The sequence below is a fragment of the Aulonocara sp. 'chitande type north' Nkhata Bay genome, linkage group LG3, assembly GCF_057382095.1.
Source record: "Aulonocara sp. 'chitande type north' Nkhata Bay isolate Kocher_YH1m ecotype deep benthic linkage group LG3, A_spYH_male_GT1.1, whole genome shotgun sequence".
NCBI lineage: Eukaryota > Metazoa > Chordata > Actinopteri > Cichliformes > Cichlidae > Aulonocara > Aulonocara sp. 'chitande type north' Nkhata Bay.
Window position 1 is genome coordinate 67,543,782 of NC_141346.1, and position 26,673 is coordinate 67,570,454.

The 26,673-nt window shown below is 43.0% G+C and overlaps 2 protein-coding genes across 2 annotated transcripts in view; both read right to left on the minus strand.

The window, feature by feature from the left end:
* The window catches only part of LOC147336711 (NACHT, LRR and PYD domains-containing protein 12-like), a 202,206-nt gene extending 198,500 nt beyond the window's left edge, over positions 1-3,706 (minus strand). Inside the window, exons 1-2 of the mRNA XM_086285557.1 lie at positions 3,699-3,706; positions 3,450-3,584 (exon numbers count right to left, since the gene is read on the minus strand). The gene's annotated coding sequence lies outside the window, so the exon portion shown is untranslated. The remainder of the gene's footprint in view (positions 1-3,449; positions 3,585-3,698) is intronic.
* A 1,228-nt stretch (positions 3,707-4,934) lies between these two features.
* On the minus strand, positions 4,935-11,691 carry LOC147336724 (focadhesin-like). Its single transcript, XM_086285617.1, has 4 exons — positions 11,649-11,691; positions 5,936-6,037; positions 5,712-5,839; positions 4,935-5,001 (listed from the first exon to the last, which is right to left on the minus strand). Exons 2-4 carry the CDS (start codon positions 6,002-6,004, stop codon positions 4,935-4,937), a joined length of 264 nt encoding a protein of 87 aa, XP_086141743.1. The 5' UTR covers positions 6,005-6,037; positions 11,649-11,691.
* Between the last annotated feature and the right edge of the window lie 14,982 nt (positions 11,692-26,673).

Here is a 26,673-nt window from a genome sequence, read left to right on the forward strand (position 1 = left end):
ACACTGTTCAATATCGATCCTGCTGCTAAGGAGCGTTTAATCCAAACAGTGTAGCAACCTTATGACAACCATACCACAGTCTCTACAGGGCACACAATAAGTGTTAGGCTACCACTGTGTACTTGGTGTTACGCTTGCATGACAACAGACTGTTGGACGCATCATTTTGCTTTCTTTGATTTCTACCAGTGAGTGTGATAAGTTTATGTCAGCTGGACCTAAAGTGATGTTAAAAACACTGTTTAAGCTTCACACTGCCAGACTGAATACTTCCACCTGTGTAACACAACAGTTGGACTCACTATAGTCTCGTCACATCCTGACATCACCCCAGCCCTGTCCTCTGTGCATCGTGGAAAGTGACGATGGGAAAACATTCAGACACTTTGTGCTCACGTTAGTTTTCCTCTCCCAGATTCTCCCAACAAGCAGCTGAAGATCTATTAGGATAATTGTTGTTATCACAGTTAATATTCCAGATTTATCTGATTACATCTCAACACCCCACCACCCACCCCCCTTTGTCCTGTGCTGTTGTTGATTTGTTGAAAAGAAAAGTCATTAACAAGTGAATTAAATTCTTCTACGGTGCTGCTGAGCACACGCATGTGTGCGAGGCGGCTGTTTGCTGGTTTGCTGAATGGCACTGAACACATGTGCCTGTACAGTTTAAATCAACCAGGACCATAATGAACCCTGACTCCCACAGACACTCAGGATCCACCTGCCCAGTAAGTCACCCGCTAACTGCAACTATCAGAGCCCTGACCTTCTGCAGAGACGAGTCACACTGAACACAGCAAGTGTCCCTGCTCTCAGATACAAAACCTGCCTTTAAAAGTTCAGAGTAATGAAATCAGCAGTTCTGATTCTAGAATTTGTAGTCTCACACACTTGTACACTTTTGTTGTTTTGGTTCACATCGGTTGATATTCTGCTGCAAACAAATAATGAGAACATTTTATAAACCTTTGAGTGTCCATCAGGATCCTGTAGAAACAGCTTCCATCTCAAACACTAAACATCATTATTTACATTCTGTTTATTTATTTTTTTAAAGTCCCTCTAGCACAGATTTCTTTAGCCGAATGTCTTTCTGTGTCTTCCATACAAACATTAAACATGCAAACACTCAACACAGCAACACTGAAAGCATTTGAGTGTAACTTTCATTCAAATCAAACTTTAGACACAATTACAATAATGGAAAAAAGACAATTTAAATAGTAATACACAACAACCACAGCAGAAATAAATAAAAGAAAACCAAACACAATCCAGACATGAATACACAAATATATTTAAATCTATATATTTATACATTTTAATATGATGTAAAAGAAAACAAATACGAAACCTATCAAACTACCAGTATATAAAAAAACAAGACCAGAATCAGAGAGACTTTATTTATCCCCAAGGGCCAATTAACATACAACAGAGCAGCATGACGTTGAAGATAAGCACAATAAAAGTGAGATAATAAATACACAGAATATACAGTTTTAAAATTACACAGTTTTAAAATTAAAGTGACTGAAGGTGAATAAATAACTGTAAGTGACTAAAAGTGAGTAAAGTGTTGGTAGTATAAGAGTGTAGTTTATGTTTCTGGTGTGGGAAATGTTCTTATCAGCTGGAGTTAAAAAGCAGAGCTGCTTTGGGGACAAAGGTGGCACTCCTCCTCCTCTCAGTCCTGCAGGAAATGCAGCGGAGGCGTCGCCCAGAGGGGAGCCATTGAAATGCAGGGTGAAGAATGTGAGAGGGGTCGTTGATGATTTTGGCAGCGTGTCTAAGGGCCTGTTGATGAAAACCTGCCAGAGTTCTGACAGGCAGGCCAATGATTTTAGAGCACACTGATGCTGCAGTCTGTTCCTGTATGAAGGCTGAGGGAGTGGGACCAGCAGCTGATGGAGAAGGTCATGATGCTTTCCAGGAAGGCGTAGTAAAAAGTCATCATGATGGGTGTGCTGACTCCAAAGGAGTTGAGTTTCCTAAGGAGGTTTAGCCGTTGGTTTTATTTCACATTCACCGATTTTCTCTAAGCTTAAGTTCACACAGCAGAGAAATTTGTGTCTGACTCAGTGACTGCAAGGTGCTGCGCAGGTCCTGTGGCTGCAACCCAAAAGCATCCCTATCAGAATCAGAATCAGAAAGGGTTTTATTGCCAAATGTTGAGCAGGTTTACAACATTAGGAAATTGCTGCGGTGCTTAGTGCAATCATACTGTCATAAATGCTTAAATAGATATAAAAATAAAAATAAGAATAAGAATTAAAAGTGCTAAGTAGATAGATATATACATGATATATACATGAGTGCAGGTGGTGATCAGTGCAAACATGGAATGATGCAGTGACACAGCGTAGGGTCATGTGTTAGTGGTGGGAACAGTCATACGGTTATTGTTCATGTGTCCGACAGCAGAGGGGAAGAAACTGTTCTTATGGCGAGAGGTTCTGGTGCGAATGGACCGGAGCCTCCTGCCTGAGGGGAGCAGGTCAAACAGACTGTGTCCAGGGTGAGAAGGGTCAGCTGAGATCCGAGCTGCACGCCCCAGTGTCCTGGAGGTGTACAGGTCCTGCAGAGATGGGAGTCTGCAGCCAATCACCTTCTCAGCAGAGCGCACAACACGCTGCAGTCTCTGTTTGTCCCTGATAGTGGCTCCAGCGTACCACACGGTGATGGAGGAGGTGAGGATGGACTCGATGATTGCAGTGTAGAACTGCATCATCGTCCGTGTTGGCAGGTTGAATTTCTTCAGCTGCCTCAGGAAGTACATCCTCTGCTGGGCTTTCATAATGACGGAGGTGATGGTGGGCTCCCACTTCAGGTCCTGGGTGATGGTGGTACCCAGGAATCGGAATGAGTCCACAGAGGTGATGGGGGTGTCAGTCAGGATGATGGGGGGGAGTCTATCAGATGTCCTGTGCTAATACGCCATGTTTGGTTTTGGCCTTTGGTCTTGTGTTTGTTTAGATGCAACTTTGCAAACCTAAGCTGTACTGCCATATCATTGTTAGAGAGGAGGAGAGCTTTCCAACAAGCAGCACTGCATGGTCTAGGATTCATCTGCTGGGACGGCCACTGCTGCACTGTGTTGAATCCTCCAGAGCAACAAATTAGCAAAACTTCTGTTTTTAAAAAGATGCTCACACTCGCTGATCCATTTATTAGTTACTGTGAAGTCCGACCAGAGCAGGACTCTGAGGACTGGACCCTCACACGTCTGTACTTTGTGCTTCTACCCAGCTTTACATTGATGTGCTAACTTTAGCTACCAAACACAGTGATGTAGAGATGTGACTCTACAGTGAGGTTAGAATATACAAACAGCTGGTGAGAGTCCTGTTTACAGACAGAACCACAGAGAAAAACATAACCTGGTGGAGTTCCTGTGTCGCTCTGTTAGCTCCTCAACACAGAGCAACATGAACGTTACGACGCACCTCGTACTGCTCTGATTTAACTGTGAGCTGAGGCACCAGAGCCAAAAGCTCAGCGATGGCTTGAACCACCTCTGGCTGTGAGTGACAGCTGAGCTCAGGCCAAACAGTTCTCCATGCTGAGATAATATCCACCACCTGAGAAAGAAAGATTTGTTTTAAGACCAGAACTTTGGAAAAGATTCAAAAGTTATGATCCAGAAAAATGATGATTCCTGAATTTAAAGAGACAAATGGAGACAGGCGAGGTACCTCTGCTCGACACAGCTCCTGTAGTCCCTGCAGGACGAGAGCAGCCGGGGTTGCCAGGTCTGGTCTGTTGCACTGTTTTAAAGTGAGTGAAATGGCAGCCACCATGTCCCCTGCATGCTGGTAAGGCCTGGTTAACACACACATCAGCGTGAACAAAGTGGGAAATGTGTTTCTTCTAATTTTGTTACAATTTTTATTTAAGAAAAAAGCATTAAAAGTGCCAGGACACGTGTAAGTAAGTAAATGCCAAACACAGCTTCTTATCATTGCAAACTCTTATGGCTGCAAATGTTTTACAATAAAAGCAAACGTAAGCATTTGTTGTTGTTGTTGTTTTTGTTGTTGTTTTTTTTTTTTTTTTGACAGACATGAGTGAGGGATAGGAAAGGGAGAAAGAAAGAGGAAGGAAAGGAAAAACAATGTTACATGTTACAATGTTAAACAATACAAAACAAAAAAAATAAAAATCTCCTGGATCACCTGTTGAGAGAAGAATAGAAAACAAGCAAAAAAAAACAAAAAAAACAAAGCAACATACTAAACACAACACCATCGCATTAATCTAGCTTAGTGTAAACAGCAGTAAATACTAAATATTCAATGTTGTTGTGCAGCACGCAGGACAGATGTGCTTCGAAGTAGCAGCCAAGAAAGGTGTAATTTAAGTCCACGAGCAGTGAACACCTGTGTGCATACCTGTGTGGATCAGCGTGCTTGTATTCCAAAGGTTTCTCCATGTAACGATCTGCTAGGGAGTGTGGGGGGGCCACAGCCCCGTCCTCCAGGGTATGAAGCAGGTATGGAGGAGATCAAAACTCCAGACATCCAGAGGCCCCCAGAACACAAGAGACCATGGAAGACCAACAGAGGGGCAGCCGCGCCACAGAAGCCAGGGGGAGTTGCAGTGACGCGCCCGTGAGCTCCGCCGGCAGCCAGCTGTGCCTGAGTGACCGAGCCCCAGGCCGAGAGGCCGGGGGCACCCCACCTCCGAAGTGGCCCGAGCGAGCCCCAGGTTCCAGGCCCCGATAAGCGGCCGCCAAGGAGTGAGCCAGTGTGTACCTGGACGCCCACCCCCAGACACAAAGAACCACCAACGCACCGATACCTGAGGGAGTCCGCCACTGGCAGGGGAAGAAAAACGTAAGCATTTGTGAAAACAACGAAACAGCTCAATGATTTGCTAAATTTGTACTGTAGCATATATCCAGAGGGTTTCCCAGGTTTTCACTAATGCTGCTAAAAAAGCTGCATGTACATGTTAGCAGGCGTAACAGGCCCCGGGAGGATGAACAGTGTGCACCAGCTGGTTAGAACAAAGGAAATAATCAAATAAAATCATCGTTTTATTTCATCAACACACATAAAGGCCATAAAGGCCTGGATGCAGTTTGTGGAGTTTATATGATGAATATAGTTTGGATTAAAGTTAAAACTATAAAGTTATGGCTCACTTGCTTAGAGTTGTATTATATGGGAAGCAGTGCTTACAGACTGACATAGTTGGATTTCTTTTGCTTCAAATGTATGCTTTTATTTTGATAGTCTGGCAGAGACAGGAAGTTAGCTGCCTCTCAGTCTCTCTGTTTGAACTGAACTTTGTAAGACTTTGATCCTTCTGGATTCAGGCACGTGTAGCTGCTCTGGACATTTGTACGGAAATATTTAAAACTGGACTCCTGCTGATTTTTGGAGAAACAGGGACTCAGTGGAGCGTTGAGCTGAGGCTTCATTCACTGCAAAGCTACAAAGTGCATTCATTTATCTTAACAAGCAAAGTTGATGTGATGTGACTGAAAAAACAAATATTTCTATGTTTCTGAACTTTCATCAGCTTGCTGAGCAGAAACATCTATGAAGAGTCCAGTCAGTGATTATTACTCATTAGAAGGGAAGATGAAGAATCCTGGTGTTGGAAGCTCACACTGTCTGCACTGTGCATGCAAAGTCCACTGAATGAATGAACCAGTGAATGTAGGAAGTGCCCACTGTTTCTGTAAGTATGGGAGGACCCACCTCTCTCTGCAGATGTCCCTGACACAGGCGGCCCTGGCCAGGATCTGCTCCCACTGGGCGTCCCTCCCCAGCACCACCCTGCTGTCCTGGTGGCTCATTAGACGCTGCAGCTCTGGGTAGACCCGGTCCTTACAGACATGACCAAAGCAGCACACAATCAAAGACAAACAGAAGCTTTGAACACATGAATATGACATTTATAGTAATGCGTTATTATTGCAAACCTGTTTTTTCCACAGAGCGGTCATGAGGCGCAGTCCCACTGCTCTCAGCTTGGGGGAGCCGGCCAGCATGTGCAGACTGTGCAGCACGATCGGGAAGCAAAGCTGGAATATTACAGCACATACGATCAGAGCCAAGTTTACAAGAGAAACACACGGTTACAGCTGAAGAAGGCAGATGTTAGACGATGACTGCTGGTTTGGAGAGTCCAGCTCACTGACAGAGTGCTTTATACTACAGAGCACTGCATCTATCCCACACAGAGGCTGCTGTGGTGGAGTCCAATCCCAGCTCCTACAAACTGGGTACAAGAAACACTGTCTGTGTTCACACAGAGAAAACTGTGTGGAAGACGTGGGAATTTCTCTTTGTTCCTTTGTCAAAGTGCTAAACATCGAGAGGGGAACATTTCAGTTATGTGCACAAACTGATTTACCAACATTTGCCACACACAGTGCCCTGCTAATGGTGCTAATATTTAGCACAGTTTGTTTAATGCAGTGTTTGATTTGTTGCTCTTGATATTGTGCCATTCATTTGTGCACAGAGATGGCATCACAGAGATTTGATGGACATCAGTCTGATCTCTGCTTTTACACTGATAAACCTCAAAAACACATCTTTGTTTATTAGGTTCATTTCAGGACCACAGACAGCGCAGGACGATCAGCTGTGCTTTATGGATCTACATAAACTCAGCTGCATTTGATGTGACAGACATGAGCTGTAGATCACAGATACACACACCCCATCAGCACAGATGTGTTAGTGGTGCTGTTAACACCAGCTGGAGACATTTACAGTTTGTTTTATCCCTCAGGTGTTGTCTAAATACAAGAATGTATGTGTAGGTAAAATACAGTGGGTTGCAAAAGTATTCGGCCCCCTTGAACTTTCCCACATTTTGTCACATTACAGCCACAAACATGAATCAGTTTCATTGGAATTCCAGGTGAAAGACCAACACAAAGTGGTGCACACGTGAGAAGTGGAACGAAAATCATACATGATTCCAAACATTTTTTGCAAATCAATAACTGCAAAGTGGGGTGTGCGTAATTATTCACCCCCCTGAGTCAATACTTTGTAGAACCACCTTTTGCTGCAGTTCCAGCTGCCAGTCTTTTAGGGTCTGTCTCTACCAGCTTTGCACATCTACAGACTGAAATCTTTGCCCATTCTTCTTTGAAACAGCTGCAGCTCAGTCAGATTAGATGGACAGCATTTGTGAACAGCAGTTTTCAGATCTTGCCACAGATTCTCGATTGGATTTAGATCTGGACTTTGACTGGGCCATTCTAACACATGGATATGTTTTGTTTTAAACCACTCCATTGTTGCCCTGGCTTTATGTTCAGGGTTGTTGTCATGCTGGAAGGTGAACCTCCGCCCCAGTCTCAAGTCTTTTGCAGACTCCAAGAGGTTTTCTTCCAAGATTGCCCTGTATTTGGCTCCATCCATCTTCCCATCAACTCTGACCAGCTTCCCTGTCCCTGCTGAAGAGAAGCACCCCCAGAGCATGATGCTGCCACCACCATATCTGACAGTGGGGATGGTGTGTTCAGAGTCATGTGCAGTGTTAGTTTTCCACACAGAGCATTTTGCATTTTGGTCTCATCTGACCAGAGCACCTTCTTCCACATGTTTGCTGTGTCCCCCACATGGCTTGTGGCAAACTGCAAACGGGACTTCTTATGGTTTTCTGTTAACAATGGCTTTCTTCTTGCCACTCTTCCATAAAGGCCAACTTTGTGCAGTTGTGATGGCATGCCACACATGGTAAGCTCCACACCTCACCACCCGTTGATTCACTTTAGTTTAATTTACAGTCACTACTTTAAAATATTCTACTTATTGTTCAATATTGTTTCTTTATTAAATGTATTTATTTTTCCATCACACCTTCCAATGTTTATATGGCGTGCACTAGTGATGGCCCGCTTGAAGCTGACGCTCCGGAGCGTGTGTTGAAAAAAACAACACACTGGTTCAGAAGCACTGTGTCGAGGCTTGCTTCGTTTGGCAAAAGTCACGTGACCAGTGACGTCCGAAGCTTCATTACGCACGTAACTGCTTCGGTACCTGATTCAAACGGATATAAGGAAGTGAATCATCCACTGGATTCGTGGAGTGTGTTGATGGTGACAGATAGCGAAGAGGTGATCATTCCACTGACAGATATGGAGCCAGCGAGGAAGAGAGGACGTTATGGCGTGTGGGAATATTTTGAGTTGATTTTGCTCAATTCATTTTATCTGCCGAAGTGAAAAACCTGAAATGTCCAAAATCATGTTTTCATAATGTAAATATCATTACAGCATATGACTTTAGGAACACTTCCATGTGAATTAAAGCTAATGAAGACTACAAAAATGTATTTGACACTATACGTACATTACATTGCTACAGTTTAGAAAATAATTTTGTTTATTGTTTTTGGGTGATAGTCTGCAGGACCCAGGAATACCTGCATATCTACCAGCTTGCAGTGTGGTTCCTGCACTCCACAGCCTCTTCTATTCCATGCAAGTGGATTTTCTCCAGGGCAGGAGAAACTATTTCTAAGAAAAGAAACCGACTCAGCCAGCACACAGTAACACTAATCCTCTTTTTAAATGTAAATAACAAAAGGGCTACCTTACATTGATCATGTTTTTACTTTGCAAGTTCTTGATTAGGGGTGGGTTTTGATTATCGCTTTTCTGATTACAATCCATACTAAATTGAATAAAGTGATATTGATTCATTAAAATCCCGTGTCGATTTGTAAATTAACGTTATTATGCCTGAAACGCCAGCATCTCAGGTTAAACCTCACAACATGTCGTCAAACACCAAACAGCTAAAACAGTAACTGGGAGCAGGTTTACGGATTCTGCATACAAACGTAAACGCAGAGCGCGGACCCGACGCGTCAGAATCAGATTTTGGTGTGTCGTCGGGTCCGCGCTGTGTTTGCCTCTTTTTTTTTCGCTGGCTTCTGCAGCTGCAGGTTTCATAACTCTCTGTTTACATCTCTAATTAAGTCTCACATGTGTCAGCTTTCTTTTAATAGATACGAAATTATGGATATATACTGTTAAATGATCAGAACTGTAATATTGACAATTTTTGGGTCAATAAAACCTAGTGATGGGCAGATGAAGCTTCATGAAGCACTGAAGCTTTTCATCCAATTGGTTCATCCCAGCGCAAAGCTTCTTAAAGCTTCATTTGCTCTAGTAGGACATCTACTGGACGTAAAAATATTAGTTGGCATGAATTTGAAGAGTGTGGCCTTTTGCACACAGCCTGTAAATGTCAACAACAAAAGGAGTGTGTAAAACATCTATATTGTAGTGATGGCAGTATACTTTGTATATTTATACTGGCAGTATGGAAAATGATAATTTGGAAATGTTTAAAATGGAAATGATCATTTACTGTGAGGTGAGGTGTGGTTGGGGTGTGGACAGTAGTTGTGCTTTTGTAACGTTGAGGTATGGACAGCTACACACTGAGGCGTCAGTCCTGCCCACATTTTATTCTGTAAAAACTAAATTTTCACTGCTTTTATGGCCTTTTTAGTGGGGAGAACATAGCTAGGATTTAATGATTTAACAAATCTTTTGAATCCTTTGTCCTCCACAATGCTAAATGGCTGGGAGTCCTCAATCACCATGCTAACCAGGGGCCCGTTCTTCGTACGTCGCTTACTACATCCAAGATCAAATGACATATCTAAGACCAAATCATCGCGCTAACCGTGAGCTCGCTAATCCGGTTCTCCGAACACACCTGCTGTTGACGATTAGTACAGCTGGATGAAGTAATGTGAGATCACTGGGTGTCGTAAAAGGGGCTACGCATCGATAGTAGAAACATTGATCGGCAACCCTCTGATTGGTCGGCGAAAATGTCGAAGGAGCGCGCTCGGTATTTTTTGGCAGCAGAGCAAGAACTCTTGAGTGAGGGATTTCAGGAGTTTCAGAGTTTAATCAGAACGCAAGGGAACACTGCAAAGGCTGCAAAAGCAAGGAGAGAGGGCTGGCAGAAAGTTGCTGACAAATTAAACTCGTAAGTAATTTAATAATAACAATAATAATGGAGTGGATTGATATAGCGCTTTTCAAGGCACCCAAAGCGCTTTACAATGCCACTATTCATTCACTCTCACATTCACACACTGGTGGAGGCGAGCTACAGTTGTAGCCACAGCTGCCCTGGGGCAGACTTACAGAAGCCAGGCTGCCATATCGCGCCATCGGCCCCTCTGGCCAACACCAGTAGGCAGTAGGGTAGATGTATTATATTACACTATATTATCCAATATTATATGGCATTATATTATATTATGTTACATTATATCCCCTTTCACATTAGAGCCACAACAGGACCCACTAGAACATGGGCACAAGTAAAAGTGAAATATAAGAATATTCTACAGAATGGTAATATTTATCACTTATATTGCTTTTAGTCTCTTGAAAAGAGACCCTGAAATAATCTGTTTGTTTGTTCATAACAGCAACCAAGAAAAGGGCAGAGCACAAAAAAGACAGGTGGTGGTCCTGCACCCCCTCGTCAACAAGTTGGTTAAGTGAATAATACCCTCACGGGAATATCGATATCTCTCAATGAGCACACTGTCGCGCTGAGCTAAAGGATCCTGTCTGTCCCGCAATATGCGCTGGATTCTGAGGACTCTCCTTATCAATCTTGCACCTTCCACAATGGGTGGCTCGCGTAAACGGACAGGACATGGCTGCGACAGACTTCCCAAATCCACCTTCGCTTTTATAGCCGTGGTCTCTCATCTTGATTACACGAAGTAATTTACAATTACTACTCTGAAATATGAATTACATCTGTAATAATCACATACATGTAATAGAATGTTAATAGTACATTTCCCTTTTTTTAGGAAATGACCTGTATGTATCTGTGTGAGATCAATAAAAGGATCAAGTGCTGCATTATCTTTAGTTACATTGATGTTATTTATTTATGGTGAAACAGTGGTGGAATATCGCTGTTGCTTTCGTATAAATGAAGCGGACATACCTGCGTGGCCGCGATCTAATCCTGTTTACATAAAGTAAACCTGCTCCCGAGCAGGTTTACGCTTACGGCTCTGTTGCTATGACAGCAAGTCCCGGATGAGCTTCGGGGAACCGAACGATCCAAGATCACGCGAAATCGTCAACAATCAAATCCAGCTAACTTACTTAGCGAGGTACGAAGAACGGGCCCCTGGTCTTCATCTATTTGAGATTGTTCTCCTGAGGAAAGACAATAAAGACAAAGCACAAATATAAATATCACACACGTAACTTATTACAGCTGTATAATATTGTTATATCATTTAGTAACATTACTGCATGCTATATTATCATGACATTTGATGGCTCACCTGGTCTTGCTCCACAATCGGTGTTCCCCTTATTCTCATGCAAAGCTCTGTAGTGCCTAAGCATGGATGAGGTGTTGTTGTTATATCCCAGCTCCCTGGCACATAGCAAACACTTCACCTTGTGCAAAAGTACAGACATCCTCCTGGATGAAGAAAAGCTCCTCAGACTACATGACCTGGATGACCCCACAGATAAAAGCTCACATGTGTGTATGATGGACTAAAACACACTGTGAGCGCTCAGATGAAGTAGAAAGGTGCTGCTGATGTTCCAGCCCCGTCTCCAGACGCTCACAGTCAGTACAGGTTCTTCTTAGTCATACCTTATGAGTGCCGAGGTTTGGCAGGCTTGTGAGAACAGCGTGAGCCAGGATTCTTTTCTTTGGTCAGTTTGAACAAAAGAAGCAGCACGAGGGGCGGGACCTGCAGAGGGAAACACTCACATCAGCAAACACACCAACCAAACATTAAATGCACTTTGTCAGACCGTACAGAGGCTGCATCACTGACCTGTACGTGCACACAAACTGACAGCTTCACAGGATGTTCAGCATAAACAGATAGAGCAGGATTGAGTCTGCCCTTGTGATACTAAATGTGTGGTGCCCATCTTGTACTCTGCAGTCAGTTAAAGCTTCAAAGATCACACATGAAGTCCTGACACTTTAGTATGAGACAGGTTACAAATAAGGAAACAGTGAGACAGCATCACGGTCCTTAGACACACCACGCTGCTGTGCAGTGTCACAGCTTAATTACCACCACACACCTAATGGCACTCCGAGCCTTAACTGTTGCAGAGCGACCGCTTCACCTGCACGGCCCGAGAGCGAGAGGGAGGGGCAAAGAAAATAAAGCTGAGCGATGACACGTTTAATGCTGTCGAGCCAAAAACATCACTTTGAATCAAAATCACTGCAGTAAATCATCATTTAGGTTTCATAGTGGTTAGCTTCTGGCTTTTCCTGTAACAAAGACCTGCTGCTGCACGTTTAACATGACAAGTACGAGCGAGCAGAGATCTCCAGAGGACTCAAATATGCCAACAACCTTCAACCAGTGCATCCAAACACCAGTGTGTGCAGCACTCTGGGAGCAATTAGAGCAGAAGGTGAATCCTCTGGGGCCCGGTGCACGCTTGAGTAATGAGGGGTAAACTTCACACTTCATCTGCAGCTAGTGACTCCAACACAAGTCCAGAGGGAGGTCTGTCCCCTTAGAGCACTCCCTAACCTCTCCCTTTATACGGCAGCAGATCAGCAGCAATCACACAGCAGTGACAGCTTTTATCTTCCTGCTGATCTGAACCATTTCAAAGTCATGTGTTGGTGCCAAAACACCAGGTTATCAACATGTGTTTCCTGCTCTTAAAAAGACAAACACAAGCTAGCTCCCTTACATACAACATATCTGCATGTCAGAGGGAACAACATGCATTACTTTATATTCAGTCCACAGATTTAAGAGAACAGTTGTGTGGGTTATCTACCTGGCAGGGGTCGGCAGCAGCGACAGCCTGGCTTGCTTTCAAAGCCAGCTGGCAGATGTTTTCCTGACCCATGATGATGAGATAAGTCACAATCAGGACAAGAGAGGAGGACAGGCGCTGGCTGGACGACAGGGCGGAGCTGACCGCCAACAGCCAATCGGTCGCTGCTGCTGGATTGTTGGCCACTTTGCGCAGTACCGACAAATAGGGATGGGTATTGATAAGATTTTCACGATTCCGGTTCCATTTTCGATTCTTTATCGATTCTGTTTAAAAAAGGAGAACACTAAGGTCGATTAGCTCAGAACTTTGTTTTATATCTTCTCTTTGAACAAGGTAGAAATTTAGGAGTAACATGGCCTTACAAACCCAACAGTGAGATCTTAAGAGATCCAGCCTACGGCTCTTCAATGGGTGTCACAGGGTCCCCAGGAAAGAAATATGTAAATGTAAAATAATAAAATAAATATTCTCCTGTAGCAATAACAAAGTGTAACATAAATTATTCTGTAGCAATTACACAAGAATATCCAGTAATGTCCCTACAATTAAACACATTCACTTACCGAAAATCGGTGCAAACCTTTGACCACAAACTGAGTCACTGCTCGGTGACGTTCGTCTATCCTGGCCTGAAAGGAGACGCTACCGGCAGACTGCAGCGAGAACTGCCAGCATCTGAGCCAGACTCTGTCTGTCTCATCATGGTCACTAAATGCACAGTGATGGCAGGTTTGTAATAAGGCAGATCGCGCTAACATAATGTGCACTGTTAGTTGATTATTTACCTGCCGCATTAACGGGAGAGGACGTGCAAACGTTACCGCTGCTGCTGGGTTGAGATTCACGAGTCCGGAGCGGAATTAAAAACACGACATTCATTTAAAGTTATCGTGTGTTATAATATATATAATATATAATATATATAATGTAAAGTTCTTCCTCTCAAACAAATATTCCCAAATGTTTGTCCCAAACAAAGGAAACCAAGATTACCCTTCAGCCATCCACCCACGAACTAAACAACACTTTGGTTTTCTTATATATTTTAATAAGAATTTATGCTTCTTGATGTTATGCAAACGGAATATTTTGCACAAATAGAAATTCTCTTTGAGTTGGACTGAATGAATTTCACTTAACCTGATAATAATATTGATAATAATAACAATTATTTATTACATATACTAAACAATGAGGGGATGAGCAGCATCAGTAAACACATATTGTTTTTGAATACTATTAATATACTAACACAGTAACCCAAGCCCCTCCCCAAACACACCCAGTCCCACCCACCTGCTGTTACCATAACGATAAGCCAGGCTGTACTGTCCACCTGCTACCAGCAGCCTGTTTACTGGCTCCCAAAAACAGGAACAGGTAAGTCAGCACCTGTTCATCTTATCAACAGCTTATTTACTACAATATGTAGAACAGAGTCACTGACCAGTCAGAGCAGCGTGACAGTGCACACACACACACACACCACACACACACACACCACACACACACACACACACACACACACACACACACACACACACACACATCACTGCACTTTAAATCTGAACACTTTCAAACGTGTCACCAACATAAAGAAGACGTTCCAACAGCATAAAGAAAGCCTTCATTATATTTGAGGTGATGCTGAAAATAAGCTCAGTCCTGTTTCATGGCTGTGAATGGTTTGAAAGTCTGAAACCAAACAGTGCCAGCGGTTTCTACAGGATGTTGCCTATACAGCAAACAATACAGGCTGTGCTGTAATGCTAGGTCTGCACTAGCAATACAAGCCAGAACAATGCATGAGCACGATGCTTTAGAAATGACACCACGGAGGCTTTGCTGTGCAACACTCAGACTGCACGAGCCCGACGGGCCGCGGCTTTTTGGGAGAGCACTCAGCGGCACAGTGGCAGCCTGTGATTGCTGTGGTGGAGCCCTGAGGTCATCACAGTCGGGGCTTTGATGGGCAGAGCTTTGACTTTTCTGTGTAAGTACATGAGATTTATGGCAGTTACTTTTCATTTTGATATGTTCTCGTTTATTCTTGTGTTAGTTTATAGAAATGCTTTAGTCACTCTGGGGTCACCACAGCAGGAAGCTCCATTTGTTTCATATGGCAGCTTTTATTTTTAAAGCTTCTTATTTGCCTTTAAAAAGTGGCTTTGTCACTTCCTGAGCCAACGTGTTACCATGACACTAAGGAGGCACACTGGGAATACTGGGAATACAGTTTTAGACCTGAGGCATCATCTGCAAAGGATTTTCATCAAGGTATTAAAAACAATCTTTATATTTAAAATGAATGTGTCCAATAAATGTGGTGAGAGCATTAAAATATTTATGAGAAATGAAAGCAATACTTTTGTTAAAGCTTCAAATCTGTACTTGAATCATGATTTAAACTGTGGTTGTGAACAGGGAATAAAATGATGTAATGAGGTGATGTTGCTCCTCCTCACCTCAGAGACATGTGATCAGTCTGGATGAAACTTTATATGAACTTACATGACGTGTACATTGTTGTTTCCAAATGCACTTTGCTAAACTATTTTAGTACTGTGGCAGTGTGTTGTCGTGTATATCTATTAATAAGTGTTCAAACAGAGATGCTAACAGTGCCTGATTACGTTATCTTATATAAGAAATATGTAGCTTTCAAAGAGAACTCATGGTGATAGATGATGAAGTCTCCCAGCAGCCCTCCTACTGCAGTGTTACTGGGATACGGCTCAGAGACACCTGATCCAGTTCTAACAATAAGCTTTAGAGAAAAAACACGAAAACTAAATGGGGAGTCTCGTGAATCCAAGCTGGGAGCTGGTCCACAGGAGATGGGCCACTGAGAGACAGCTGAAGGCACTGCCTCCTATTCTACCTAGCAACAACAAATAAGGCTGCAGTCTGAGGAGGGAGTGCTCTATCAGTATAACTTTGTACTACAAGCTTTTTAAGAGACGACAGAGGCTGATTATTCGAGGCCTCGTCTGTCAGAAGGAGGACTTTAAATCTTGGATTTAACAGGGAGTCAGTGAAGAGGAGCTAATATGTGACAGATATGCTCTCTTTCTACTTCCTGTTGGTACTCGTGCTGCAGCGTTTCAGGTTAACTGGAGGCTTTGAGGCTTTTCATGGCACCTGTCTGATAACACTGACTCACAATCGTGCAGCTAGAATCACTCTCAGCTTAGTTCACAGACCTACGTGGTTGTTTGTGCACACTGAATGATATATTCTGCTCAAAGATGGCTCCTCACAGCTTCACTGGAGGCCACGATGATGCTGTTTCTAAGAGTTTTAGGGCCGAGCACAACAGCCTCTGTCTGGATTTAGAAGCAGGAAATTAGAGGTCACCAGGTCTTTTAGGTCTCTGTGATCAACAAATCACAACAACAGTCACGTGAAGGCACAGACCACGAAGTACAGAGAAAATCCCACTAACCGCTCTACCCCAATGAGCAAGCCCTCGGCCACAGCAGGAAGGAAAATCTCCCTTTTAGCCGAAACAGACTGGAGGACGGGCAGACGTCTGACCGACTGGTGGAGAGGGAGGGACTCACATGGTGGATACCCACCTCTCACAGACGGTGAGAGGACAAAGACAAAAGTGTCACCTCATATCAGGCGGCACCTCCAGGGCTGAAAACTGAAACCTGTGCAGAAGTGCCAAAAACTGCAATTCCCCTAACGGCCCCTGGAGCCTGCATCCAAAAGTGAGACAACCCCAACAGCCCCCTATATGAGCACTGTCACAGTTTACAGCTGTAGCTTTTTACCAGGCCTCACCTCTGCCCATCCAAGTGACCCACCTGTGTCACACACACTGTGAAGCTGAGCAGTGTGTCACTATGAAAGCTCTGCTTCTTCCATGGTTTATATACACATGCTGTGTGGATCTGTGTCTGAAGGAGCACAATACATTGGGACGCACACTCATTGTGTCCCAAGTGTCACTTTCAAACTATAAAATACAAAAATAAAATCAGCAGCGTTGCTCTGTTGGTCTCTAAGAGGACATCAGGCTAACATCTACTGTTATTAAATTAGTGCGACACACCATGATGAGCTGCACTCACACTGATACAGCCACATAGTACGTGACAGCTCAAATAATTAATCAGGAGTAATCCCCCAGATATATAACAACGCTCAATCTGGAAATGGCAAAGCCAACCACCCAAGACAGAGCAGCATGTTTGTTTACTGCGGTGCGCAGCTCGTCCTGGTGTTTCCTACATTTCCCACAGGCCAAAGCGCTTCACCACGAAGCTTCCGTACACACGAGGCCATCCACAGTTATCTGGTGATCGGAGAAAACTAAACTGTAAAGTCGTCCGGACACAACTTAGCGCTGAACAGGACCTGCTAATAGCAGCTTAGCATCAACACAAGCTAATGCTAACGTTATACAGCTGACGGCAGGTTCACTGTAACAGATACGCGGCTGTAACTGTAACTGCAGCAGGCTAAGAAAGACTAAGGAAGCTCAGTTAAAGTTATACATGCTGTTCAAAAAACTTTACCTCCTCCAAATCTCATGAACCCATACTTTACTCATAACGCAACATAGAAAACAAATGAGCTCATTGTGAATTTGGTGGCAGCAACATCCCAAAAAGCTTGCAGCATGGCCATGTTTCCAACATCACCTCTACTTTCAACAACCATCCATAAACACCTGGGAACTGAGGAGACCAGGTGCTGGACTTTTCGGAGAGCATCGTTGTCCCATTTCTGTCTGATATAAGGGACAGAGCTGCTCAACAGTCCTGCGGCTTTTCCTCTCGTGATGTCACAAATATCATCAAATATCTGGTGCAGAACTTGCGGTCTTCCACTACAAAGCCCTGCTGTAGTGTGCAGCTTAGCAACATCCTCCATAAACATGTAAAAGACATCATCTCCATGGGAGCATGTTGCTCTAAAACCTGTGTATATAATTCAGTCTTGGTTCCTTTCCAAATGTGCAAGGTGCCAATTCCATAGGCACTGATCTAATGCCAACCATCAGAGATGCAGCCTTTTTAAACACTGATAACAAACTTCAGCTCAGACCATTTGGATATGTCAATGTTCACAGGCAGAACGTGCAGGTGTTCCTAAACCCATGCAATGATTTCCATGACAGCGCGCCACCTGAGTAACAGAAGATCATGTTGGTTTTCAGATCTTTACTAGATTTACCCAGTAAAGATTTTACACTGCAGAACATTATTCTGATATTGTGCCACAGTTTGTAGATGGGTAAACCAATGAGAGCCCTGTTCTTCCAGTATGCTCCTTTTATACCCAATTAAATGACTTCCCTATGGCCAGATAAGCGAATTAGTTGCAAAATATTCCTGTCCCTCCAACACTTACTTCTCTGGGTTTTTCTGGTCCCCGTCCCACCTTTATAAAGATGAGTCGATGCCCTTAAATTCAAGATCAACTAATACTTTTCACAAAGTAGTAAAATCTTTCATTTTAAATATTTTTGAACATTAATTTAAATTAATAACTGTTGCCTGAATGTACAGTTTCGATTTCGTGAATACCAATTTTCATATGCATAGCCTTCTGCTGATATTATTCCTGGTAAATCTCTCAAAGATACCTTTCTGGTCATCTCCCCTTTCCTTCATGTTATCAGCTTTTGCTTTGGATACCTGAACACTTGAAGGCAGCCTGTGTCTTCCACTGTTATATAATTACAGCCACATTTCTAAAATACAAGTCGTTACTGAAGTTTTCCAAAAACCTGCTTCTTCAACTGGTTAAGGAACCCTGCACCTTGCATCAGTTCTAATCTAGTTTCTCTCAGAGTCACAGCACTAAAACACCATCCATCCATCCATCCTCTTAACCTCTCCTCCAACTTAGGAACCTGTGGTGTCACGAACCCATCCCACCTGTCATGGGTACCTCTTGACCTGCCACTAGTCCATCACTGAGAGACAGAACCACACACTCATATTCACACTATGGTCAATTAAATTTAGGGCCCTTGGATTGTAGGAGAAAACAGGAATACAGCCCCCCCCCCGCTGACAGGCGTTAATACCAGGAACAGGTTTTTGCAGGAAGGCACCAGTGTGTAAATCACTGTGCCTACTGAAACTCCAAAATAATATTCTTGAGTAATGGTAAGGTGATTAATGCCATTCAAACAGAATAGTGAACTGAGATTATAGTTATAGCGATGCTCTCACATAGTTTTCATCATTCTTATCTCACAAACACTTCAAAATTCATATAAATAACTACAGGGCTTATGTTGGGTCTGTGTTTCCACAAACCCCGCTAATTCTAGAGACTTATTCATCATGAAGAAAACAAGACAGTCGATCGATCCATTACTTGCACAAGGGAGGCCTCGTCTGTGTCCAGCACGACAAAGAACCCCAATGATGGCCTCCTCTCGCTGCCTTTTATTGACAAACTTCAAACAATAGTTTACAAAACACCTCCCCTTGCAACCCCCTTTGGTTACAAAGACAAGCCACTGTATGTAAATGTATATGTGTGAACTTCTGTAAGAGTGTGTGTGTGTGTGTGTGTGTGTGTGTGTGTGTGTGTGTCAGACCTCCTGCTGACCAAAGGGTCGTAAACCCAGGAAGTTTACATCAAAAGAAACAGATCTTTCAGATAGGATGTATCTACAATAAAACCTCCCCCAGCACAGAGTGGCTGGAGAGGTGGTCAGGATCAAAGGGATGGCTTTGATCCTACTGCTTAAACTAAGACTGTACAAATTTAAGAAACACAATGGCAACATTCAACAATTAGACTTAACAGCTTACTCCACTCCTATGGGATCCCACAAGGGTCAATCCTCAGACTAACTCAGCTTTCATTGTATGTTAATTAAGGGTAACTGGACACATTCAGTGGGAAGAATATGCAGCAGTCCTATACTGTACCATGTACCAGTAATAATTAGATGTAATTTCATTTCCTTCTATCTCCATCCATTTATCCATTTCCTATTGACTATGATTCACACCACTGCTTTAATGTTAATATGTTTGCAAGAAGGATCTGTAACAGTTTATGGTTGAATATACATATTTCTATACTGTGTGATGCGATATGTAGACCTCTCTGTGATGTGTTAAGAGTTTTAGAGGTTTGTTTTAAATAGTGCTATACAATAATGATGGCTATTTATTGTTGTTATTATATGACACTTTAAGCTAATTCTCTGGAGTACACTGAAGGCTAGTTTGTATAAGAGGATTTTTCATAGACTTTCTTATTATTTTGTCCAAATTTGGGAGTTATTATGCAGTATAGTAAAAAACCTTTTTAGTAACATATATGCACAGAAAAGGGGAAACTGGACTTTCACTGAATTACTTCTTTTCGTTAGCCTGGAACAATCAGATTATCATTTTAAACGTAAACTCCAGTTCGAGCGACTTTGAACGTTACATTTAATTGTTTTAAGGCAGAAACATCAGGTTTCCTTTGGGACCTGAACGTAGCGTTCTTACGGGAGGTTGCCGATAGTTGATTGGAGATCTGTGGATCTGTTGTTCTCTTATTGGTTCTTTGCATCTCGTGCTCTTTCTGAGGCCTCAAGCGGGTGAACCAAGCCGCGCGTGCGCTGTGCCTCTTAAAGCGATCCGGTTTGTTGAACGTAACAAAGACCGTAACGGAAATGACCGCATTTCATGCTCAAAATAAAATACTGGATAATTTTTGGATAAAGTGCACCGTAGTTAGCAGTCATTAAAATGAATTTAAAGATAAATAATGACACTGTAGTGATAATTAATATTAAATATTATTAATTAATAATTACTATTAATATTGAGTATTAATATAATGATTAATTATTAATATTAAATGATTTCCCCTCGGGATCAATAAAGTATTCTGATTCTGATTAATATCACAATAGCTAGACGATATTTTACTTTCTTAACAAATTGGTTTAAAGTCATGGCAAACAGACTTAACATCCAGTAAGTGTGTGAAAATATTCTCTTTGCCGCTGAAGTCCTTTAAAGACTTTATAGACTGTAAATCTCAATCCAGTATCAGTGCTGGGAACCACAGACACGCAGTAAGAGAACAGAGACTCCAGTGAAGGCACTCCTACATTCCTTACTAATACTGCACAGTGAAAACATGCAATTCAACTAAACTAGAGCTTCAGTACAAGCAAGACTTGTCAAATGCAAGGGCAGCTTCAGGAGACACAAAAAGGAATCTATAGTTATAGTTATCCGACAGACGGATTGGGGCTGCAGCTGCAGTAATGCGGACGCTGCACCGGTCCGTCGTGGTGAAGAGGGAGCTGAGTGTAAAAGCGAAGCTCTCAATTTACCGGTCGATCTACGTCCCTACCCTCACCTATGGCCACGAGCTGTGGGTAGTGACCAAAAGAACGAGATCGCGGATACAAGCGGCAGAAATGAGCTTCCTCCGTGTAATGTTCTGTCTCAAACTTATGAATAACGTGTTCATAATCTGCTTCGTGAGCCACCATTATCTTTATTGCCGCTCGTCCAGTTCAACATAAAACACACCCACTTTCGTGACAACAAACACTCCCCCTTGCCACTACGGTGGACCACAAGGGACAGTAAGCACGGAGTGCAAACATTATAAGCAATACAACACTCCGAAGGGTGGCTGGCCTCTCCCTTAGGGTGAGAAGGGTGAGAAGTTCGGCCATCCGGGAGGGGCTCAGAGTAGAGCCGCTGCTGCTCCACATCGAAAGGAGCCAGCTGAGGTGGTTCGGGCATCTGACAAGGATGCCCCCTGGGCGCCTCCTGGGTGAGGTGTTCCAGGCATGTCCCACCGGGAGGAGACCCCGGGGCAGACTCAGGACACGCTGGAGAGATTATATCTCTCGGCTGGCCTGGGAACGCCTTGGCATTCCCCGGATAAGCTGGAGGAGGTGGCTGGGGAGAGGGAGGTCTGGGCCTCTTTGCTTAGGCTGCTGCCCCCACGACCCGGCCTCGGATAAAGCGGATGAAGATGGATGGATGGATGGATGGTTATACAATTTGTAGTGAACCCCCCCGAATGAAGGATGACACTTTACTGATGACGTTTTGAAGGTTTAATGGCAGTAAACCATCAATCTCACCGTAAGAGCTGGGGATGTATACATAGAAACAGCGTGTAAGCAAAAATAATCCACACTCTTACAATCGTAAACCTTATAACATGAAGTTCGTATCAACGTAACATTTAACAAATGTAGCAACTGTCACAGAAACATCTAAACGTGTCCTCATTTATATCATAACCATACCTTGTGCCTCTATCAAGGGGGCTGCTAATGACAAAAGAAATCTCCATAGGCTCCGTTAAGCCATCACATTTCAAAACTCCCGGGACTGCTGCTGAAAACTACGCCAAAAACAGTTTTTACAGGAAATCGTCCCATCAAAATAAAAGCTTCTACACACGAACAGGAAGTTGGTAGTAGAAAACAGGAATGAGTGCCAAAATAAGGTGCAAGGAAAGGCATTCAGGGTTATTTACACTCCCACCAAAATTACGAATAATTGGTTTACATAAGAACCAAAATGAATAATTTTCCGAAAACAAAATAACCCATGTAGGAGTTACCTTAGGAACTTTCTAACAACAATACAAGTTTTTGTACTGGACGCTCAACAACTGATAGTTTAGTAGAGCGTTGACCTTTATTATTGAGTCTCTTTTCTCCAAGTGAGATCTTTACCCTTCGCACAAGTCCATCTTTTCCACTGACAGTCTCTACAACTCTTGCAAGTCTCCATTCCCCTCTGGGTTCTTATGAGCTGCTTTTCTGTATGAGCAGTCAAAGCATTTTATACAGCGTGCTTCATTCACACAAGCACTTCTTTTTCTAACAATGACACTATGATGGATGCATCGGAGAGGAAGTCGGGGTTCCACATCTTGCCCAAGGATACCGTGGCGTGCAGACTGGAGCAGCCAGGGATCAAACCTCCAACCTTCCAGTTAGTAATTCTACCTGCTGAGCTACAGTCTGTACTTCCTGAACAACACACCCTCCTTTTGTTTCTTTATTTCCAGTAGCAACCAGGACCATAATGAACCCTGACTCCCACAGACACTCAGGATCCACCTGCCCAGTAAGTCACCCGCTAACTGCAACTATCAGAGCCCTGACCTTCTGCAGAGACAAGTCACACTGAACACAGCAAGTGTCCCTGCTCTCAGATACAAACCCGCCTTTAAAAGTTCAGAGTAATGAAATCAGCAGTTCTGATTCTAGAATCTGTAGTCTCACACACATGTGCAGAGCACTTTTTTTGTTTTGGTTCACATTGGTTGATATTCTGCTGCAAACAACTAATGAGAACATTTTATAAAAGCTTTGAGTGTCCATCAGGATCCTGTAGAAACAGCTTCTGGCTGCAGCTGCTGTGGAGCTCCACAGTAACCGGAAACACGTAACTTCAGTTAAATCAACTCTGACAGCGAAAACTAAATTGCGTTTTTGTTACTATTGATGCTGCTGATAAATAAAAATGGTTTTAATTTTTTTTTAACACTCTGGGTTTGTTCAAAAAAATTCACCATGCCCTAAATTGTTCGTGGCCAAAAGTGACACTTGCTGTTTCGCTGATTTTTTTATTTTTTTTACAGTACATCGTGTTGTGCGTTCTGAGTGTAGACCATTGTCAATCAATCTAATCCAGTGTCTCCTGTACAGGAGCGGTCCCTAATAGGCCCACGGACCGGGACCGGTCCGTGAGTCTTTTGGTACCGTTCTGCGAGAGTTGATCCTCCGGTGTGAAATGTATGGTTGTAGTTGTGTGTCTTATTTTGAAAGAACTATTTACGCGTTACCATAGCGACCAGAGAGCATTAAAAAGCAGAGAGGAGGATGTCACTGTCATTGTTGTTGGCGCACAGCTCAAGTCACGTTTATTATTATATTTACAAAATACCACAGTTTCTTTTTTTATTCTTTTGTTGTATTTATCCGCGACACCTTAAAGGTCGTTCCCTGAAAATATTGTCTGACATTAAAGTGGTCTGTGGCGCAAAAAGGTTGGGGACTCCTGCTGTACAGTACAGAATGCGTTTAGCTTGTCGAATTTACATAAATCTTCAATCGCTAGCAGTGTAACTCTGAAGTGCTGCACTGTATGTTTGTAAGTTTTCTCCCAAACAAACACAACAATGCCGACGAAACGTTTTGCACCCTCAAATGCACCTTTAGGTTTCATTCCATGATACTGGACTTATGTTTCTACGAAGGTTTGAACTCTAAGAGTGTTTAACATGATAGTGATTTATTGATTCTAACCCTAAATCTATCTAGTAATGTCTGCACATATTTTCAGTACTGATTTTAAAGTGTTTTAATCCTTCTGTCACTCAGGGAACCCAATAAGGATTCAAATACTTCAAAAGTCAACCAATGACATTGATGTGTAAGACTATTTAATAATTATTTATTTTTTATATTTCATTTATTCATTCATTCTTTGCACTGTGATTTAACCCATCTTTGTGTAAAGCAGGGGTGTCAAACTCCAGGCCTTGAGAGCCAGCGTCCTGAAGCTTTTAAATGTATCTCTGCTGCAACACACCTGAATAAAATTATTAGGTCATTAGCATGACTCTACCCTACTCAAGTAAATTTAAATAAATGTAAGTACATACCACCAGGTAGCTCCACTCGTACCCAGTGTAACGGGAAGTGAGAGGGTTAGGTTTTGGCGCTTTGAATGTTCAGTTGTGTGATGCAGCGATTAACGTTTGAGTAAAATATTGGGCTCCCTCGTGTCTTCCCTACATTCCTCCACAATGTCCGTTTTTGCAAAAATGTACTTCTAGAAGTACTTTTATTGCACGATGTTCATTCACTCATGAGCTGCTGCAACATGAATCAAATGGCTGAACTGCCACCTTGGCGTGCAGTCAAGTTCTACAGTCTGCTAATGATCTAATAATAAGTATTAATATTCCTCACTCACCTTACTAAATGTTTGTGAACACAGCCAGAAACATTTGCATCACAAACACAGACTAGTGTTTATTAGCAGAAGCTTTTGGGTGGTTGCTCTCAAACCTGTGTACAAGTTGAAGCATTAATGGTCCCTTCACTGATTTCCAGGTATCCAATGTCAGGGCTAACAGATGGATTCAGACGCAGGCAGCGTTCTGGCAAGCAAAGGGTTGACAATTTATTAACACAGAAGGGAAACCACAGTGATGTGTATATACAGTGCATGGGGCAGGGCTTCAGGGCTCCAGGGGAAGGAATCCACACTCGCTCTCCACTCGGCCCAAACTCCGCCACTCCTCTTCTTACGCACACTCGCTTCTCCACAGCCACTCTCGCTCCAATTTCCACTTATGTTGACACACACAGGGATCACAGGTCAGGGTCCGCCACCAGTTCCGGGGAGATCTAAACACAAAGAGTCCAATTAGATCAATACGCCACACAACACTGAGAGAGTTTGTCTTAGGAGAGCTGAGAGCACGAACATGGGAGGTTCAACATTCCAGTGCCGAATACTCCGTGCCGCAGCGTTAAATAGGCAAGGGGGACGCCGCCTGATCAGCAACAGGTGTAGAAATCACCGCAGATACGTGGGCCAAGGGTGAGAGCCCACAATGAGCTCCACCCAGGGAAGCAGGAGAGAAAACAAAACAAACCTGTGGCCAACATGAGCGAGCCGGAGAGGCACAGGGACCATGACAGCCAATACCAAGTGCACAAGTTCACCCCAGATGGTTCCTCTTCTCTGTAACTTGGAGGATGTGGAGTAGGCTGTATTTTAATCAAAGACATATCAATCAATTAATCAATAACCATGTCTAAAAACAACACAGGTTGACCAAAGTGCTGTACACAGTAAAAGAAAAAGTAAAAAGTAGAAACAAATACACACAATGAACAAAACAAAAAATAATCCCAAATTTCGTTTTTTTTTTCTGAAGGGGTCAAACACTTTTATGCAAGAATGACAGCGAGGTGAAAAACCTTCACCCGCAAGAAAACTCCAGCTGTGACTCATAGTACGAACACACACCTCACAGTAACACACTTTAACTGTTTAATGTGAACTTTTTGCCAAGCTAGCTAATCCTGACCAACACACCAGACACAGAAGATAAAGGAACGATGTTTTACTGTTAGAGACAGAAAGGTTAAAACATTTTGGCAGAGGGCTAAAAGGGGCTAAAATTACCCAAAAAGAAATTCCATTTGACCAAAAGCACTTAATTTTTAAAAAATTAAGTATATAGTTATGAATAATGAACAAATAATTAACAAACTGGAGTTTATAAATCGTGTAACACATCCTTATGGTAAGAAATTTTACCTTAATGCGTTACATGTGTTAGAAGTCAATGTATCTTTAACAATATACTCCTTATTTTATATCTCCTGATCCTTCACAGAGCTGCATGAACCTGTTGTTGATGTCAGAGAGTCAAACTCTGCTGAAGAGTGGGTTGTTTCCTGTTCAGCCACTGGTCGACCTGCTCCCACTGTAACACTCAGTGTCTCACAGTACAACACTGTCAATGTGTCCAACACCAACGCTACAGTCACTGTCACCACTACAGCTGTGCTCTCAGGTTCACGTAAACACAGCACACAGGTGGGATGTGCAGCACGAGTGCTCTCTGCTCCTCACAGAGAGGTGATGGAGACGATTCCTGAGGTCCAGCAGACGTCAGATTATCAGTGATGGTGAGAAACTGAGATGCAATAACAATGCATTGTGGTAGTATGCATTTTCTCTTTGATCAATAGGTGGACTTGTTGGTGTGCTTTGGATCAAGTGCACTTCAGCTTGTGGTCGTGAACAGATGGCCAGACATTCTCCTTCAGGATCCCAGAAACTGGATTCTGTTCATCTTGACGTTGCATC

Excerpts from the sequence above, each read along its gene's own strand:
- LOC147336724 (XM_086285617.1), bottom strand. The coding sequence starts at position 6,004 with ATGCTGGCCGGCTCCCCCAAGCTGAGAGCAGTGGGACTGCGCCTCATG. Across the intron at positions 5,840-5,935 it reads CCGCTCTGTGGAAAAAACAG|GACCGGGTCTACCCAGAGCT; the intron begins GTTTGCAATAAT and ends CATGTCTGTAAG. Across the intron at positions 5,002-5,711 it reads AGGGACATCTGCAGAGAGAG|CTGGTGCACACTGTTCATCC; the intron begins GTGGGTCCTCCC and ends TGTTCTAACCAG.